Source organism: Eubalaena glacialis, chromosome 8, assembly GCF_028564815.1.
Source record: "Eubalaena glacialis isolate mEubGla1 chromosome 8, mEubGla1.1.hap2.+ XY, whole genome shotgun sequence".
NCBI classification, from domain to species: Eukaryota; Metazoa; Chordata; class Mammalia; order Artiodactyla; family Balaenidae; genus Eubalaena; species Eubalaena glacialis.
This window is the reverse complement of record NC_083723.1, coordinates 105,800,106-105,820,473: the sequence shown is the minus strand read 5'-3', so window position 1 is coordinate 105,820,473 and position 20,368 is coordinate 105,800,106. Positions and strand designations below refer to the sequence as shown.

Sequence of the window (20,368 nt, the reverse complement as noted above, 5' to 3'; positions counted from 1 at the left end):
AATATTCTCAAGAAGAATCTCTAGGGAGTTCCCTGGTGGCATAGTGGTTACGGTTCCGGGCTTTCACTGCCCTGGCCTGGTTCAGTCCCTGGTGGGGGAACTGAGATCCTGCAAGCTGTGCAGTGCGGCCAAAAAAAAGGAATCTCTCAGATAGTCCCACCACCAATCTCAAGAGCTCCCTGGGAAGCTGCTCTGACTCACTGTCTACCCATATGTCTGGTGGCAACTTGCCTCCCTATGGGTAGTATGCTTCACTGGACCAATGCTAGGCTCACCTGTGTGAATTGCTTTTTGCCAGTGGACTATGAGCAATTTAACTTGTGCCACATCCAAGCAGGAGCTTTATTTATTTATTTATTCTTCTGTGAGTAGTGTTTGTTCAGTTGGAGTTTCTTCTTTTTTTAAAAAATATTTATTTATTGGCCGCGTCAGGTCTTAGTTGCGGTACGCAGGCTCCAGAGCGTGTGGGCTCTGTAGTTGCAGCACGCCGGCTTAGTTGCCCCGCAGATTGTGGGATCTTAGTTCCCCAACCAGGGATCGAACCCGAGTCCCCTGCATTACAAGATGGATTCTTAACCACTGGACCACCGGGGAAGTCCCCAAGCAGGAGCTTTAAATGTGTTTTCGTGGTATGGTTTGGTCTTTTGCTCCTGCCCTTCACTATGAGAACAGTATGTCCCAGGTAAGGGCTATTCCATCAGCCTAGTGCCAGAATGAGACAACATACAGAGCAGAGCTAATCTAGCAAGTCAATTGAGTTGAGTAGAGCTGCAGCTGCTTGCCAGAACCAAGAACAAGAGAAAAAGGTTTGTCATAAGTCACTGAGATTTTGCAGTTGTTTATATCAGTCTAGCCCCAGGGAATACTAATACAAGATTTTATATATTCATCTCTTTAATTATACCCTTCCTTTCTAGATCTAATGTCTTTAAGATTCTCTTGTGTTGAAGAAGTTAAAGACCAAATTTCTAACTCCAGTTCAATTCTTTTTATTAAAGTGCTTCAGTAGAGAAACAGTGTTATCAACAATCAACACAAACTTTACTGAAATATTCACAAATAAAAATCTTCTACTTTATAAATCACTCAAATAATGTTCTTCTATGTTGTAACAGTAATCACCATTGGAGGTTGGTTACTCTGATTTATTCCTAACCACACACATGTATTCTCAAATTGGGAGATTCAAATCAGTTACTGTAACATATGGGGCTGGCTATCAGTACCTGAATGCTAGTCCCAGAAAGTCAGTAGAAAAATGATGTGATTTGAAACTAATCATTTATCCTGGGTGCCTCAGTTTTTCCATCTGCAATGAGAATTAATTTTCCCTTAGAGAAGATTTATTAAAAAATATGAAATGTTAAAGCTTAGCATACATCTATGCCTTGGAAAGAATTCACATGCATATTTTTAAGAGGATAACTTATCTGTTCTTGATTAAATTAAATACTATATACTATTTATTCAAAATAAATAGACTGATAATTGTTCCTTCCTTGAAAGTTGTCTTTTCACTTAAATCACATTAAAATCATAGGTTAATAGGGTTCAATAGGGTTCAATAATGATATACTCAGTAAATTATTTTAATTGCAATGAGGACTGCTGTCCTACTCAGACAAAATTTACAGACTATTTTAAGTTTCATCCATTACATACTTATATTCTTCATGACCTCACCATAAAAACAGAAATCCTGCTACCCGTAAAGCACAAAGAGGTGAAATTCAAGCTATAATCAGAATTTTGGTATAGTTCCTTTGGAAATCATTAGCAATCTATCATGACTTCAAAAGAGACTGTGGTTGACAAAGGATGGAGTAAATAAGCTGATTTTGACTAGACCTCCTGGCACAATTAAAGTGGCCTGGTGCTATCATAAAAAAGATTCAGTAGCGTCCATGTTGCAGGGTGGGGGCATTTAAAGTAAAAAAGCTTGAAAGTATACATGCCATAATTTTGAGGACAGAAGAGAAATAAGATGATCCTGATTGAATCAGAAACTTTTCTAAAAACCATGTTTCGGTTGGGAAGACTGTGATTCTGCTGTAAAAGGGAGAAGTTTAAACAGGTTGGTACATCAACCCTTATATTTTCAAAGAAATGTTTAATACTTCTAGGTAGAAACAGTATTGCTAAATACCCACATGACACTTTGAAACTGCTAGCAGTAAAAAGGGAAAAAAAAATCATTAATCAACATAGGAGAAAAAGAAAAATGGTAACCTGTGATGCTCTCGCTGTTCTATTCAATTAAAAAATAAATCGATCATGAGCACAAATGGACATGCCATCTCAATAAATAAAACCTCCTGTAGATAACTTGTCATTTAAAAATGAATTGGATGAAAAGAATAATTTTCTGCAACGTACTCAAGTCATTTTAAGACTGAAATAGTTTCAGAAAAACATGAAACATCCTTAGAGGAGGCCTGTTTCGTACTGGTTGTGGCAGAGCACTCCATGCCCTATACAGAGTACACAAGGAAATACTTTTCACACTGAACATGGATCTCTTAATAAAGAAAAAACACTACACAATATACCTTTCTATAACATGCAGTATTTAGGTAATAGTAAGTTATCATCCTTCACAAAGAAGATGCAGTTGCTCTAAAAATCATCTCAGAGCTAATGATTTGAGAAAGAGGTGAGTGTCAGAATTTTAAATTTAAAATACAGACATTATTTCAAAGTTGGGTTTGCCAAACCTCTGGTAATCCAGGGTGAGCAAGAAGGAAATGATCTCCCTATTTTATGACCTGCACTTCCCATTACCTATGATGAATGCCATGAGTCAAATGCCATAGTAAACTTATTCTCACTTTTGGGGCCAGCAAAGGCTAGCCTGGTTCTAGGCAAGACTAAAGCAGGGAGCAGTCCCACAAAAGAGCCTGTCCAGGGCTGATCCAGCAGGAGATTTCAAGGGCAACTGGGCACCCAAATGACCCCAGGGCAATTAGATCAATTTGTTATCACTCAGGATGCCAGCCTTGTATTATCTCCAGGACTAACTGCCCCCATAATAGTCCTGAACTACACTGGATGTCCTAAGGCTGGGTCACCGCTACCCTGGACAAGCACTCCTAGAGCTGGAAACAAAGGCTGAGTGGGCAGGGTAGGCAGAGCACCATTTATTGGAGCCAACCCCCATCTATCAGATGCTTGTTGACAAGAGCTCAGTCAGTGATTCTGGAGCAGCTCCTCCCAACAGATGGGCTGTGAAAAAACCTCTCTCTCCAGCCAGAGCTCATATGAGTAGTGGAAATCCTCAGGCAGATCCAACCTCTGCCCCAGCACACTCTGCAAGCAGTTATCCACAGGTGAAAACTCAGAGTCCTGGGGTCTGTCATACCGGCGGCTGTTAAAAGCCTCAATGTTGGCCCTCAAGGTGCATTCTTCTGCTTGGAAGTCCCACGGCCTGGCATCGATGTCTGTGTTGGGAAGATTAGAAAGAAAAAGATGTATACACCTCAGGACACCGCTCCTGTTAGCACAGAGCATGGTCTATGGGATACCAACAATGCAACTGCTCAGAATTTCCTTTTTTGTAAAGAGCAATGTACAAAGTAAGTATATAACACGCTGCCAGTCAGGTTTAAAAAATATACACATGCCCACATACATGTGCTTATATATGCAGAGACTATCTTTGGACGAGTCTAGAAACTGGTTAACAGTGATTACCACTGAGAAGGAAATGAGGGCCCTGAGGGAGGTAGACTTCTTTTTATTGTATTTCCTTTCCATTATTTCACTTTCTTACTAGTTATATGTATTATATTTTCCAAAACAGCAACTCAGTTCCCTTTATTGAACTTTCCTTAGGAATGGGAGTTTCCCACTTGAACGAAATCACAGTTTTCCAGGAATGGTAAGAGGCAGGAAGGGGCACAACAAGGAGAATCAGAATGAACCAGTTACTGAAGACTTTCCTGATTCCATGGAACCTCCTCCAGCACACTAAAAATCTATATGCAGCTTATGTTAAGATTATGAGGTGGGGCTTCCCTGGTGGCGCAGTGGTTAAGAATCCGCCTGCCAGTCCAGGGGACACGGGTTTGAGCCCTGGCCTGGGAAGATCCCACATGCAGAGCAACTAAGCTTGTGCACCACAACTACTGAGCCCGTGTGCCACAACTACTGAGCCCACGCGCCTAGAGCCCATGCTCCACAACAAGAGAAGCCACCACAATGAGAAGCCCACACACCACAACGAAGAGTAGCCCCCGCTCGCCACAACTAGAGAAAGCCTGCGCGTAGCACGAAGACTCAATGCAACCAAAAATAATAATAATAATAAATAAATAAAATGTATGTGTATATGTAGAGGAAAAAATCTGTATGAACATACAATAAGATTTTGGTGGCGATCTTTGGATGGTACAAATATGGCATAAATATGGTAATATTGTAAAATGTTTGCTTCCTTGTATTTTTTAACTGCTTTGTAATAATAAAACGTTATTTTTTTTAAAAAAAATCTCTCAGAGAGACTGTCATACAGAGTGAAGTAAGTCAGAAAGAGAAAAACAAATACTGTATGCTAACACATATATATGGAATCTAAAAAAAGAAAAAAAATGGTTCTGAAGAACCTAGGGGCAGGACAGGAATAAATACGCAGACGTAGAGAATGGACTTGAGGACACGGGGAGGGGGAAGGGTAAACTGGGATGAAGTGAGAGAGTGGCATGGACATATATACACTACCAAATGTAAAATAGTTAGTGGTAAGCAACCGCATAGCACAGGGAGATCAGCTCTGTGCTTTGTGTCCACCTAGAGGGGTGGGATAGGGAGGGTGGGAGGGAGACGCAAGAGGGAAGGGATATGGGGATATATGTATACATATAGCTGATTCACTTTGTTATACAGCAGAAACGAACACACCATTGTAAAGCAATTATACTCCAATAAAGATGTTAAAAAAAAAAAATCTCTCAGAGAAACCTGTCACTTAAAGGAATGTTTTGAAAAGGGGTAATTATTCCTCAGTTGACTTGTTTTATAAAATGGATTTTCATAGTTTACATGGGACAGGGTATGTGCTGGAATTTGAAGCAGCGCCTTAACGTTTGTTATAACAGCACCTGACTATAATCATATATTTTCTCATCTAAAATATGTAACAATTCATACCAAAAGAGTAGAGATGTTTGTTTAGTTTTGTTTCAATCCTGGGCAACTCCTAGAGGTCAAAAGCTCTGAGAATACTCACCATTCCCATAAGCCCAGTCATCATTCATGCGGTGGCGTACTTTCTGATAAATGGCTGACATGGTTTTCATGTTGCTTTTCCTCCACTGGCGCCCCAGGTACTTGGTCTGTATTTTTAGCAGCTTCAGCACATAAAGTTGCAGCATGGCCTGTTTGACCTTGAGGGCCCGCTTTAAGATTGGAGCAGATTTAAACACTACCAGCATCTGCCCATTTAAAGAGGGATAGGAATGAAGAAAGATAAGGATCTAAAGTTTCTTGGAATTTCCAACTCACAGACAAATTAAGCCAAACCTGGCTAACCTCAGACTACCCTGGGGAGCTTTGGAAAATCTATGGTCCAAGCTCCACTTAGACTTAGTCTTTAAGAACAGAGGAAGCACTCCATTTATATTTCACAATTCAAAATTTCTAATATTCAAAGAGCAAAAAGTTTTGTCAGCCACACATCCCCTTTCCACTGTTACCAGTTTCCTGTGTATCTTCTGGAGATAATTCTATGTGTGTGTATGTTACTTTTATTAACAAAAATGATAGCAACTACATACCCTTTCACCTTGTTCCATACCTTGATTTTTTTTTTTGAATTTTATTTATTTATTTATTTTTATTTTTTAATATTTTTTTATACAGCAGGTCCTGGATTTTTATTTAACAATATATCTTGAAAATTATTCCACAGCAGTACAGAACCGTCGCATTCCTTTTAATGGTTGTATTAATATTCTATTATAAGGATGTACATAAATAATTTAACCAGTTGGTATTAATGAGCATTTACGTTTTTTCCAATCTTTCATGATTACAAATACTGCTGCAGTGAATAATCTTAGACTTGTATCATTTGAGATACGTGACTATAATCCAAAATACAATGCTAACTTCCCTACCAGAGCTGCCCTGAGGGAGGGTCCATATTCAGCTCCCTGAAAAGAAATGGACCGGTAAATAATTATCATAGAATAAGTACCCAGAATTAGGAGGTGCTAAGTCTTATGGAGCATTCAGTGTCTGTCTATAAAGCTCGCAAAGCGAGAAGTCCATATTTACTAAAGATAAAAAAAAGCCAATTAGGTGGACACCATGATCTGAAGCTCCACTCACCATGGTTCTGGAATGCTTCCATTTGGTCAGTTTATTGAGCAGCCTCAGAAGGTTGATGCAGGAAAAGAGGTTCCTCCAGCAGAACTGGTTGTTGTCTCCAGCTTCCTGTAATAAGGCATGCTCATCATTATCTCAACACCTATAAGGCATTCCTTCCCTCAGAAGTATGGAAGTCACTGTAGGTCAGTTTAGGTGAGGCCTTCCATATGAAATGCTACCTCCTTTCCATCCCGCTCTTCACGTAGTGAGGCCCCAAGGCATGCAATATCCTTCATCTGAAAACACACAGCTGCCAATCCTGGAAGACTCTACCTAGAGCAAGTACTGGCTAGAAAGATGGTACATGAACATAGAAACATCATTTAAGCAAGCTTTCTTGTGTAGCTTTCTGCTTTAACATCAGAAAAGAGATGATAGAATTTTGCCCTCATATACTCTGCACTTAAGTAAGCTATGTTTATAATTGCTAAGAGTTATTCTGGTAGATTTCAAACTATTGGGTTAGCCAAAAAGTTCGTTCGCGTTTTTGTAAGATGTTACAGAAAAACCCGAACGAACTTTTTGGCCAATCCTATATATTGTATGGATCTGATATTCATTACAATTAATTCTTTAAAAAATCAACCTCCGCCCTCCTTTATCAAACCATACTGCAGTAAACTGCTTAATTCCCCAGCATGGAAGGAAAAACGGCAGATGGTTAATTGGAACCAGGTGTTTCTCTTGAATGTTTCTTGATAGCTTGTGAGCACCCAACCAGAGATAACAGATGGATGTCAGATCAGAAACAGGTAACTACTCATAGAAACATCTTTCAGGGACAAAAATAAGAGTCTGGGTTTTGGGGCTTGCACCTATATACTGGTGTCAGAAGCTATATAAATCAATTAACACACTTGGTGGTCAAACTAACATCTTGGAAATTTCTCATGTCTACAATGTGAGAGGAGAATGTAGGAGTGGGAGATGTGTAGAAGTGAACTGCTTTCTGGTGAGTGGAAGATTACCCCCTACTCTCCCAAATTAATTTGAAGCAAGCAAGGCAGACATACATCAACTGTGGAATGAACAGCCAAGACTTTTGAGAATATTAGGCTCTCCTAAGAAAGAAATAAGACTGAGGATCAAAAAGTTGCAGGGAAACTTTTCAGAAATATTGTTTAGAAATAATGTTCTCCTGCAAATTCCCTGGTGGTCCAGCACTTAGGACTCGGCACTTTCACTGCAGGGACCCAGGTTCGATCCCTGGTCAGGGAACTAAGATTTCACAAGCCGCGCGGCGTGGCCAAAAATAATAATAATAATAATGTTCTTCTTTCTCTAGTAAATGTTCAATATTGTGTTTAGAACTAGTTCCAGGAAAGCTATCTGTTTTGTTCTAAGAGAAACTTCCACGGGAGCCTCCACTCTAGTGCAAAACAGATCAGGTTTTATAGATGTTACCTTTTGTGCGGCTAACAGAGGAGATAGACTTCTAAATGTTTATGTTTTAAAAAGAAGCAGGGGAAACAAAAACATAAGAGAGAAGTAAGTATATTTCAGCTGTGAGCTTTCTTCATCCTGACTTCTAATACGGTAGCCGCATAAAAAGACTTGCATCCCTTGTGGGATATGGGAGTAGTGGCATGGTCTTGGAGAAGCAGCACTGGAGTAGGCACCAGGACACCCGGGTTATGGCTTCAGCCCTGGCTGTATCACCTTAGGCAAGTAATTTCCCTGTTTCCTGTAAGAGGCTGAACTAAGATAACCTTTAAGATCCTTTTATCTCTGACCATTCAATAATTCTGTGGCTTACAAGTTAAAGTTTTGAGGGAGAGAATGCTGATTGTGGCTGCCTTTTTCTCAGAGCTGAGTCTCAAGAGTCCCAAGAGCTACCCCAGTCCCCTCCTGAAGGTAGTCTCACCTGCCCAGGGCCCTTCCCTCTGATAATGCTTCCCTGATGTCTATAACTAGCCCCACTTCTTGCATCATCAGATGCTGCCTGGAGTGGGCACTGAAAGCACACATGCTGGTCAGTGGCTCTCCCTGGAGAACTGAGTCCAGGCTTGTTGTCTTCTTTGCTGGAGCCCTGCTCAAGCCTTCTCCCTTCTTCCAACCCAACAAATAATCTTTTTCCCAGAAAGCCTTTAGGTCCATGGGTGCCCTTTCAGAATTGCCTGTCTTGAGAGTTTTTTCTTTTTATGTCCATTTAAAGCAGGTTTGGGCTTCCCTGGTGGCGCAGTGGTTAAGAATCTGCCTGCCAGTGCAGGGGATATGGGTTCGAGCCCTGGTCCGGGAAGATCCCACATGCCGCGGAGCAACTAAGCCCGTGTGCCACAGCTACTGAGCCTGTGCTCTAGAGCCTGCATGCCAAAACTACTGAAGCCCGTGTACCTAGAGCCCATGCTCCACAATAAGAGAAGCCACCACAATGAGAAGCCCGCGCATCACAATGAAGAGTAGCGCCTGCTCACAGCAACTAAAGAAAGCCCGTGCGCAGCAACGAAGACCCAAAGCAACCAAAAACAAATAAATAAATTTATAAAACTAACTAACTAAATAAAGCAGGTTACCTTCTTCCTTCCTCTTTTTTTTTTTTTTCAGGACTCAGCATATTAAGTAAGATGCAAACTTCTGCAAGGGGATATATTTTGTGAACAGCAGCACTTGGCTATATTCTCTTGTTCCTGGTACTTAGCAGTATCCAAAGCAAGACCTTTACTCACTTTCAACCAGCTAAAGTTAAAAAAGAATTGCCCATGTTCCACTCTCACAAATAAATATTTGTTTGCATACACATTTGGTCTGAAGATGCAGTTTAGCAACCACATCCTACACTTTCAGAGCATCTCTAAGGCACTACAAGGGTTCTGCTCTCAAAGATCCATCCATAGCTCAGCTGAGTGAGCCAAGCCAAATAAAAACCCATGCTTTGGACTTCCCTGGTGGTCCAGTGGTAAAGAATCCACCTTCCAATGCAGGGGACGCGGGTTCGATCTCTGGTCGGGGAACTAAGACCCCAGATGCTGCGGGGCAACTAAGCCCGCACGCCACAAATACTGAGCTCTGGCGCCTCAATTAGAGAGCCTGCGTGCCGCAAACTACAGAGCCCATGTGCTCTGGAGCCTGCGCGCCACAACTAGAGAAGAGAAAACCCACACGCCACAACTAGAGAAGCCCGTGCACCGCAACGAAGAACCCACGCGCCACAACGAAAGATCCCACATGCCTCAACGAAGATCCCGTGTGCCGCAGCTAATACCCGACACAGCCAAATAAATAAATAAATAAATAAAGTTAAAATGTTAAAAAAAAAAAGAAAATACATTAAAAAAAACAGGCTTAAGACAATTAAGTGGATAATTAACTCAGATGACTGTGGAAAGGAAGAACAGAGTGTTTCTTTTGTACTGAGGAAATCAGATTGGTTAGAATCTGAGCACTGGAAGAGACTTACCTGTTCTAGTCCAATTCTGTTATCCACAGAAGCAAAACCTGAGGCCCAGAAAGAGGAAGGTGGTCTGGCCAAGGTCACATGGTAAGTGCCCCAACCAGGGCTTGAACCTAGATTTCCAGTACTTACTGAATTCTAACACTTTGTCTTTATTTACTGTTCATCTTCTGATTAAGTTACTGCTAGGTTAAGGACCCAGATCTAGGTATCATAAGAGTTATGATTCTCAAAAGTGATGTGAGGAGGTATGGAGGAAGGAGAAAAGAAAATTTCAAAGTCATCTGGGGAGCTTTAGCAAACTACTTGTGCCCTGGGAAGGACCTGGGCATGTGAGTTCAAAAAATCACCCCATTACAGAAAGGGTGACAACCAGGAAAATTGATAAAATGCAAAAAAAACACATTTATCCATGGTCCTTCCTCTGTATAAATACCTCATGAAAAATGGATATATACCTTATGATATGTTCACATTTTGTCTAGGATAGAGAAACAATAATGCTAATGGTGTTATTGGTTTTAAATAGTGATGGTGAATGTCAAAACAAAGACTTTTATTTAAGGAGGTCACAAATCACTGGTTAAATAATGCCTAAAAGGAATGCTAGAGACCTTAATACCTGAACATAAAGAAAACAAAAATCAAAACAATAACAAAAATCTTCTGGAATATCTGTAAATATCTGGATTAGGAAGTTATAAAAACTAATAAAGATAGATGAAAGGATCAGGTATATAAATTTAAGTGACATGAACATATTTTTATAGGTATTTCTGAATATAAATCATACCCAAATCTGAAGAATTTTGCAATGAACTACCTTTTAAGAATTAACTTAATAATTTCACTTGCCTAGATCTGAAAGGAAATGACAAATATTTCTTTGCAAATGGCTAGGTCATGCAAATTCTTACCCTCTGCTTTGGACAGCACTTCACCACTCCACCTGCTTCCATATCAGTAGAGGGTAAGACTGGGCAAGATACTAAGAAACTTCTAGGTCTGATACTCAATGGCTCCAAAATACAGTGTATGTTTAGTTAGAAATTATAAATGCATTGTTGTAATAACATGATATATGTTATAAAGTACATATAAATAAAATAAAAAAGGATATTAATACATATAAAAGATCCAATATATCCCACCCCTAAAGCATCATGTTGCACACCTTATTTTTCATACCATTGCTCTAAACAACCACCCAGATGCTGAGCATCCTACAGTACTTGAGGCCATACCCACTGCCTTCTCTAGCAACCTCCTTCTAAAGACCATACCTAACTTCCACACAATCATACATTCACCATCCTTCTCTTATGTTTGGAATTTAATTTTAATTTTTTCCTAGTTTAGTGGATTGAATTTGAATACAGACTTTTGGAGATCTAGAAATTGTAAGCCTTCCTGCACCAGGTAGGTGAGGAAACTCTTCAGTACATGAGTAAAGATGGCCTATTGTAGAGCTAGATATTTTGACAAGATGAGAAGACCGTAGAAATTAATGTGCCATTAACTCTGCCTTTATTTCATGTCCATTATATGTGTAGTTGGAATTCCAAATGAAGTTGAACTTAGTTCAAATACAGAAAACTGAGAAGATATGAATCAAGACTACCTTAGCCAAGTAATTCCACTTCTAGGAATCTATCTTAAGGAAATAATCAGAGATGAGGTCAAAGATTCATGTGTAAGGATGTTCATTTTGGATTTATACAAAGAACACTGAAATAAATGCCCAACAATAGTAGAAAACAATCATTTTTTAAAAATTAGTGTAATATTATATGTAGCTATTAAAAATTATGTTCTAAGAATGTTTAATAAAATCATATTGTGAACATTTAGATTTTACTATGTGAATTGAAACATGTAAAGTCCTTATTTTCTTAAATAATATGTGTGTGTGTGTCTATGAGTGAATATATAAATATATATGGTTAACTGTAGCAAAATATTAACAGTGGTTTATTTTCTTTCCCGTATGTTTCTGTATTTCCCCAATTTTCTGCAATAGTATATATCAATTTTAAAGTCAGAGAAAAAAAAATTTCAAATGTTACTTAAAGAAAATCCTATACACTTAAAATGCCAGTACATTTTCTGTGCTTACAATTAATTCACTGAGCCTGAAAAAGACATAAATCTTACTCATATAAACACTAGTCCTTTCTGAGTGCAGAAGCCATCAGTTTAGATAAACAAACCACTATACTGAGGATCTATGTGGAGTAAACTTGCTAGTTAAGTCCATGACTGAGCTCAGGGAAGTACTTCTAAGTTCAAGTAAAAAATAAAAAAATCTGTGGTTACCAAATGAAACCACCAGGCGCCACTGTTGCTTCACAGAAAGGACAGGAATCCCTAGCATGAATCTGTTTTTCATCAAGAATAGATACATGCTTTTACCTACTCTTAGATAACAATAAAGTCTTCTCAGAGGCATAACAAGTATTTCAATAAATTTCTGTTCATATCCCAAAAGGTCAATCAGAAGAGATAAAGTTTAGTTCCCATCAACTCCTACTTATGGGATTGAGAAAAGAGAACACATTGTATCAAGAAATTGATTCAGGTCATAAAAGCTGACTTTACCTTTTGAAGTACCCTGCTAATAGTAGAGCTTTAATGCTATCCCTGTACCACTGTTTCTGTGAGAAAGTGCATTCCTCATTCCAACTCTGAATGACAGGGCTGCATGTCTCCACCCTGGCTCTGCTACTTTCAACTATAAAGTTTTGGCAGCTATTTAACTTCTCCATCTATAAAACACTAATACCAACCTCATACAGTTGTTTTAAAGACTGAATAACATCATAAACAGGGTTAGACAACTTACTACCTCTCTCTGCAGAGGTAAGAAGCTCCCAGCTTCCTTGGCTGCTGAGACCACATCCAAGTAAGACAGGGAATCTCTGCCCCGGTGCTTAAAAAGGTGCTAGACTTAGTGTCTCAGGACATGGGTCCTTCTCTAATTCAGGGTCTGTCATGAGGTGTGGACCTGACGAGTCACTTCATCCACTGGGCCCTCAGGTTTCTCATCTTTGAAATAGGGGGTTTGGCCAAATGGCTCTCAGGTCCCCTCCAGCCAAGAATCCTATGGTCCTGTAAAACTTGTGCCACAGAAGGTACCATTCTACTTTTGCACAATAAACTTCTCTGATGTGACATCTTGCAGGTATTAAAGTTGGGGGACAAGGGGTTGGGGCACACACGGGTGCCATCATCTGATCATTTATTAAGGTCCTTCCATGTACTGAACATGGTGCTAGACTCTGGGGATATAAAATGAAGATGATACTATCTCTTCCTTTAGGGAGTTTTCAGTCAAATGGAGAAACAGATACAGATAAACAATTACAGTGCAACAGGGTGAAGGTATGGGCTGAGGTATATCTAAAGAGCTGTAGAGATGAGATAGGCACTTGATTTCAACATGCTGGTCATCAGTCAGTTTCATGGGATTCAGAATAACTGAGGGACTTCTATGATTTGCCTAGAACTGTTTCCAGCATGAGGAACTTTCTGGGTCATCCTTCTGTGGCCATATTGAATTTTGCCTCAGAGAGACCTAGGTAAGGTATTTTCTGAAGTACACACCCCTGGGTATTTTCTGTAGCACAGCAGAAAGAAGACAGATAATTGATTTAGGCTAGACCAGAAGAGAGTCTCCTGCCATTTATCACAGATGTTCACACTCAATTTCAGTCCCATTATCTTTCTAAATTCCCTCTCCTCCTTAGTGTTTTTCACTGACCCTTTTCTCTATAAAATGCTATGCTCAGCTTTTCCAAATCTTTCTCAACTGAGTCAGCAGCTCTAAACCCCTACTACCTCTGTGCTCTTGCCAACATGCCTCTACTGATCTGAGACCCACAAACCAGGGCATTAGGGGGCTAGAGAAGAAAAGGAAGAGCAAATGCCAACCTCTGCCACCCGGTAATTTCAAAGGGTATCAAATCCCCACTTGCTTACCAGACTCTCCGTAGTAAGCTCTGGCAAATCCTGGATGGTACAGCATGGGTAATCCAGGACCGAGATACTGCAAGATGCAGAGATAAGGACAGGCTTTAGGTAAATGGCAATGGCAGCAAATGGCTATATCTGAAAGGGCAGGAGGTATTTCTCTTCAGCAGGCCGCATCTATTTCCAAAACTGCTTAGTGATTTCAGCTGAAACTGAGGGTTCTGGTGCCAGGCAACTCCAGATCCAGTCTCCTCTCCTCATAGCCATGAGAGGAACCAATAGAATTCTTTCAGGCTGGCCCCTATCTGGCAGAGGCAAGAGAAAGCAGAAGGAGAGCCTCTGTATAGCCACCTTTCTCCTCCCTTCTTTAAAGGAATACATAAGCTTGTGTGCATTTGTGTTTCTGCATTTAAGTGTATGCTTGTGTGTATGCGTGTAACATAAAATTGTGCTCCCAGAGATGCTGCCCAAACTCATCCCAATAATAACAACCTGTGGATGTGAGAATGAAATGAAGACCTCTCCTGTGTCTCTTACCAGATGTTCCTGAAACTCAGGAGCTCTGGGGAATGATCACAGAAGCCACTCCTAGAGGAAGCTTGAGACAGAGGCAGCTTCCTGCAGCAGGGCCAATCTAGTAGCTCAAGAATGGTAATAGCATCTGCCCCCAAAACAGACAGTGGGGAACTGCAAGGGAGCTGGAGGCTCTGCGGTGAGCCCAGGGAAGCAGGCATGAGTCAGCAGGGGAAATAAGGCACCACATGATGACAGGGACACGGTCACTCGAAATGACAGCTCTCTTTCTTTCCTCTTCTCCCTTCTTCACTGGTACAATGCAGAATTTAGACTAGCTAATCTCTAATGCTCCTTCTGGCTCCAACATTCCATAAGGTTTTAAACACCAATCCATCCGAACTAGAGTAGTTGGAAATGGGTAAAGGATGTTGGCAAAGCATAGGCTATAAAGAGGAATATGGGGTTCCTTCAACCTGTCTCTACATTTCAAAGTCAAAACTTCTATGCAAGCAAAACGCAACAATTTATTTGACTAGAAATGTTGACCTTTGTCCAAGAAACCCACAAAGGTAACCTAAGGGAACCAAGGTAGGAGAGGAGAGGGCAGTGGACCTACCTACTGGATTCTCCCAGGGCTCTGCACTACTCCATTAGGATAAACATTCTTGGCTGGCTCATCTACTTATCTACCCACCTCCCACTGACAAAGCCCCATGGCAAAGTAGGTACTGGCAACCAGGAAATGAGGGTGGGAAATCAAGGATGGATTTGTTCCAATCTCATTGTACTGAATTCTAGCCTAAGGGGGCATAAAATAAAGTTACAAGTTTCTAGGATATCTAGATTGTAAGAGCCATGAGGAAACTGCAATAACGAGCTGTAGGTGCTCAAGTTCTCAAGATCATGCAACAGTAAAGCTTACAGGTAATGCATGAGAGGACCACTGTATCCAGGCCAAGCTTAGCAAACAGTGTAGTCTGGCACTACCGCTCTTCCAACTCCAAATTGAACCTGATGGACACCTATTGGATTGTCTGCCCCCTGCTTCTAGGCTCATGGTACAGGGGGCATTTAGTTCCTGAACCCCACTCCCCAGTCACAGTTGATTGATCCAAGGGTGGGCCTCTAACCCTGGGAATGTGGAACAGGGATTGAGAGCCAATTCAATCTCTGAAGTGGCACAGGAATATGTTTAGTTCATGTGGGCATATTTCACTAAGTGGCCTAGGAAGCAGACAAAACTATTTGTCAATAAGAGGGGAAAAACTGGAGTGGAGGTACAGAGGCTTGGTGGCCATAGATGGAGGTGGAGAGCTTCCTTGGCTCCTTATGCTACAGACCAACCCTGAGGCCCAGAGCTGCATCTTGTCCTAGGTTCCTCGAGATGATATACTGCCCATTTTCTCCTAACAAATTCCCATTCTGTGTGAGTCAGGTCCAGCTCTTTATGGTTCCTTATCACTAAGAGGGTTGACTGATACACACAGGTACCTTCATGAAGCTGTGACCCTTACCCAGCCCGACCTACACTTTCATTTTCCCTGGTAACCCAACTAGTATGTCTTAAGTGTCTTTTTTTTCTGGCCGTGCCACGCGGCTTGTGGGATCTTAGCTCCCCGACCAGGGATCAAACCCGGGCCCTCGGAGTGAAAGTGCAGAGTCCTAAACACTGGCCAGGGAATTCCCATAAGTGCCATTTTTAAGGGGGGGTGGTGCCCAAGTCTCTCTGCAGTTAGGAAAAACCCATTCTCCAAGGCTTCCTCCAAACAGGAAAAGTAAAGCACTCTCATCTATATTTATCTTAACTAATGCTTATAAAAGCTCTATGATATAGTCAGAGTAGGTATTATTCTCATTTTAAAGATGAAAATACTGTGTCTCAGAGAAACAAAGTGTCTTACACTTGAGATGACACAGCTAGCAAGTGGCAGATCCAGGTCAGGAATCCAGGTCCCGTGACTTCAGGTTCTGTTTGTGTGTTTTAAACTACATATAAGTAGGCTGCCTCTCCAGGGTGGAGTTTCTGGCCGTGCTGACAGACTGGTGGGGCAATATCTCCTAGCCCCTCTCCAGTCACCTCAAGTGTCAGGTCAGCCTTCTTCTACTTTACGAACTTTGCCTCTGGTAAAGCACTTCTGGTCAACTCTACTGATTATCATGCTTCTAGTTTTTGTGTAAGTAGCAAACTGAGGAACAAGGATCTACTCTGTTAACCCCCCAGGTCGCCACTTGGCTGGAGCAATCCATAGCAACTGTGATCAGAAAGCAATTTATGTTTTAACCCTGCCTCTGCTGCTTACTTAAGGGGTCTCACTAGCATGTTATCCTTAAGTAAGTCAATTAACCTCTCTGAATTTGTTTCCTAATTGGTGAGATGGGAATAAAACTTATTGTGATATGTCTTAGCACTACTGAGGAGATTAAATGAAATAATGGATGTGAAAATCCTGTATTTTTTTAAACTACAAATTGATCTAAGTAAGGTTCTATTATTTATCTTTAGTTACAAATTCTGTAAAACACTTTACAAAGTAGTGTGATTGATCCAACTTATAATTTACACCAAAATTAGGGCTGACCAGACAAGTAGGATGTTTCACAAAAAATATTTTCTGGAACCTTCTGCCACAGGGCTGAAATTTCATCGTTGCAGTTTCATTTCTTTGAGTCATGGCATTTTCAGTTTTCAAAACTATTAAAACACAAATATCTTTGTGAAGAGGCCAAACCATACACCCCACCAGGAACATTTCAAGGAAATTAAATTTGACAGTGACAGCTCTAAGATAGAAAGGACCAGGGACACCAGGAGAACTGAAAGTCGGCTCTGAGACGATGTAACTTCTCAACCATCCCAAATATCCCTTTGAAATAAACCTGTCCAGAGTTCTTACCTGTTTTTGGCAGTGATGTAGGACAAGATATTTTGATTGAAGAACTTCAGGATCAATGGAATGCAGTTGGCAAATACCAAATGTTGTGATACATATTCAAACTGAATTAAAAGATCAAAGCAGAAAGGGTGCTTATTTGAGGGGGAATAGAAGGTCTGTATGAAAAAAAAAGAGGCAAGTACAATTCTAATATCCATTCCTAAGAATATCCACTGTCCACTTGTGTTATCAGTCTTCCTGTCTGGGAAGTGGGAAGAACCATCTTCAGCCAGCCCATCCTACAGAGAAGGGGACAATCTGCAGTGTGTGTATGTTGCAAGCACCTGACCAAAAGCACAAAACATAAACAAGCCAGAAAGAAAATCCCACTCCAGATAAATTGCTGTGAGATTTGTTCCTAAGCTCTACAGGAAAGGAAGGCTCCCTGAGGGAGTTGTCTTCCATACCAAAGCTCTGGCTCATAGGGTTTCAACTGTGATTGATATAGCAGGAACAGGTGCAGCCCAGCAACTGCTGGCATCACTCAGTCAGGATGGATACGGCACACAGTAACCAAATGAACCACTGGAATGTGGGCTCCAGCGTGAGTCTGGTTCACTATATTAGCCCCCATACTTAGAATATCAGTATTTTAATGAATGAATCAACAAGAGTCCTTCAGTCAACAGATACTGCACTGAGAATAAATCCAAGATCTTTTTGATGGGCTGGACACCAGAACATAGGGCTACATTTTGCTCTCTTGAATCTGGATGGGGTTTGCATCCAGGAAGACCTATTGGGGCAGTGTCATGGAGTTGTGTCACCTGGATTTTGCCCATGATACACTGAGGAACATCAGACACAGTTTGTCTCCAGATCCAGAACCTAGACTGCTGGGAAGTGTAGAAACTGGGTTGAAAAAGCAGAAAACTGTAGTGTTTTAAATCCCTTAGCTCTTCCTGATCACCGAGAAATAGCCATGGCAGCAAGCTAAGCTGCCCTTTGCTCAGGTGTGTGGTTAGCAGTGGGGAGTCAGGTTGTGTTGCCCATTTCTCTCTTCTGCCTTAACACTTTCTCCCTGGCAGCTGACCCAGGGTATTTTCCAAAGCCTCAGATGGAGAAGCCAATGCATACCTACTATCAAGTGATGGAAAACATTTTTCAATTTGAGACATGCCTGTAGCCTTGTCAGGATGCACTGACACAGGGCAAGACCCATCAAGCCACCCACCTGTCTGGCTGTTGATCCACATACTGCCCACCAAGAGAAGCAGACAGAAGCACACATACACAGTTCTCTTTCTGCTAGGAGCACTATTTCTCATCCATCCCTACTCCTTCCAGCGCTGCTGCTGCTCAGCAAACACTGGCAGAAGAAGTGTGAGTACTCAGGGCACCTAACACACCCAAAGGTGTCTCTGAATGTATGAAAGTGGAGAAATAATCCTGGTTGTACAGTCAAACCTGCCATGGACACATACCCTGCAGGGGCTTCCCTGCACTCTGAGGTCCTGCTCTTCTACCAGCGAGCTTGGTTCTGACTCCTTAGGAGGAAAATGAGGCAGAGGCCCTGTGCAGGAATGAGAAGGCTCCCTCTCCTCTCCATGTCTCACCACAGAGAACATCCATTCACTGCCCCCATGGTCTCCTATATCCTGGCAACACCCATAGCACCAAGTCCAAACTCTTTAGCATGGCAAACAGTGCTTTCATAGGGAAGCAGGTTCTTAACCTTTTTTAGCCTCAGTGGAATAAAATAAGACCCACCTCGTAGGGTTGAGAGAATTAAATGAGATCTTACATGAACTTAACAGAGTGCTGGCCACACTGTAAGTACTCAAAACTGTGTGCTAGCATATGTATTATGACCTGCTCCCTGCCATCCCCTCCAGCTTCGTGTATCACCAGACCTCCCCACTCCCTCCACTCCAGGCAGAACTCCAGCAACATTTAATTAGTTTCCAAGGTACTCTGCTCTCTCCCTTCTGGACTTTCACAAATTAGCTTTTCTGCTTGAAATGTTTCCTGCTACCTTTCCCTGACAACTCCCGTATCCTGGCTAACAACTATTTCTTTAGGACTCAGGTTAGAAGTCACATCTTCTCCACCTCAGGTTGGATTAGGTGTTTCCATAGCAGCCAATGCTTACCTGTATAACAGCACTTATCACTCCATAATTGGCTATTTATACATCTGTATCCTTTACAAAACTTCAAAGCCCTTAACAGCCAGAAGTGTGCCTTATATAGAATTACATCTCAAATGTTAGAGAAGTGCTTCACGGGACTTCCCTGGTGGCGCAGTGGTTAAGAATCTGCTTGCCAATGCAGGGGACACGGGTTTAAGTTCTGGTCCGGGAAGATGCCACATGCCGCAGAGCAACTAAGCCCGTGCGCCACAACTATTGAGGCTGTGAGCCACAATTACTGAAGCCCGTGCGCCTAGAGCCCATGCTCCGCAACAGGAGAAGCCACCACAATGAGGAGCCCACGCACAGCAACGAAGAGTAGCCCCCACTCACCACAACTAGAGAAAGCCTGCGAGCAGCAACAAATACCCAACGCAGCCAAAAATAAATAAAAGTAAATAAATTGAAAAAACAATAAAGGGCTTCACATAGAGAAAAGTATGCTCAGCACTCCCCCACTTCCCCTTTCTGTGGCATGTTTGAATCCTGTCGTCCACTGCTTCAAAGCTGGCTGGGCATATTCCCAAGAAGCTAGGGATTCCTATGCACAACCCCTAGATAATGTTCAAAGGACACAGACATTTGCAACTTTCTAGGACAATTCCCCACTTCCCACCCCAAGCTTGTGCAACAGGTATCTGGATTCCGTGAGACAAAGAAAAGGCTGAAAGATGCTTAGCTGGACCTCAAAGGCCCTTTCGTTCCTCCTTTGGGAGACAGGACCTGGAGGACACCTGAGACATGTGGAGAAGCGCTCTAAGCTGCTCACCTGGTAGATATGATTCAGTTTGAAGTGTTTGAGGAGTAGCAGGAGCAGGGCAGAGATACTCTTTACAATGATCTCCTTGTGCCTGTTCACATCAATGCCCAACTTCATGCTCTGGAGAACAGTGATGCTACAACGGGGAAAGGAAGAGTCAGTGCAGAGGGTGACCTTAGAGCGAGGCCTACAAGGACCCAGGTATTTGGGTCAGATACAATAAACACGAGAGCCAGAACTTGAGAAACCTGAACTGTGCTAGGGAAAACTCCAGAGTTCCCACTTATGAGTCAGGAGAAAAG

General features: G+C 41.7%; 1 protein-coding gene across 2 annotated transcripts in view; it reads right to left on the bottom strand.

Moving 5' to 3' along the window:
* Window positions 1–1,080: 1,080 nt before the first annotated feature.
* STRIP2 (striatin interacting protein 2) overlaps window positions 1,081–20,368 on the bottom strand; it is a 43,449-nt gene continuing 24,161 nt past the window's right edge. Inside the window, exons 16-22 of one of the 2 annotated variants that reach the window (XM_061198040.1) lie at window positions 20,076–20,202; window positions 17,137–17,237; window positions 13,736–13,802; window positions 6,328–6,432; window positions 5,225–5,429; window positions 3,359–3,437; window positions 1,081–1,309 (exon numbers count right to left, since the gene is read on the bottom strand). In XM_061198040.1, coding sequence (XP_061054023.1) covers window positions 1,297–1,309; window positions 3,359–3,437; window positions 5,225–5,429; window positions 6,328–6,432; window positions 13,736–13,802; window positions 17,137–17,237; window positions 20,076–20,202 — 697 coding nt within the window. In that variant the 3' untranslated portion in view covers window positions 1,081–1,296. Of the gene's footprint in view, window positions 1,310–2,659; window positions 3,438–5,224; window positions 5,430–6,327; window positions 6,433–13,735; window positions 13,803–17,136; window positions 17,238–20,075; window positions 20,203–20,368 lie in introns of those variants that run through there. The other variant, XM_061198039.1, reaches the window with a different exon arrangement.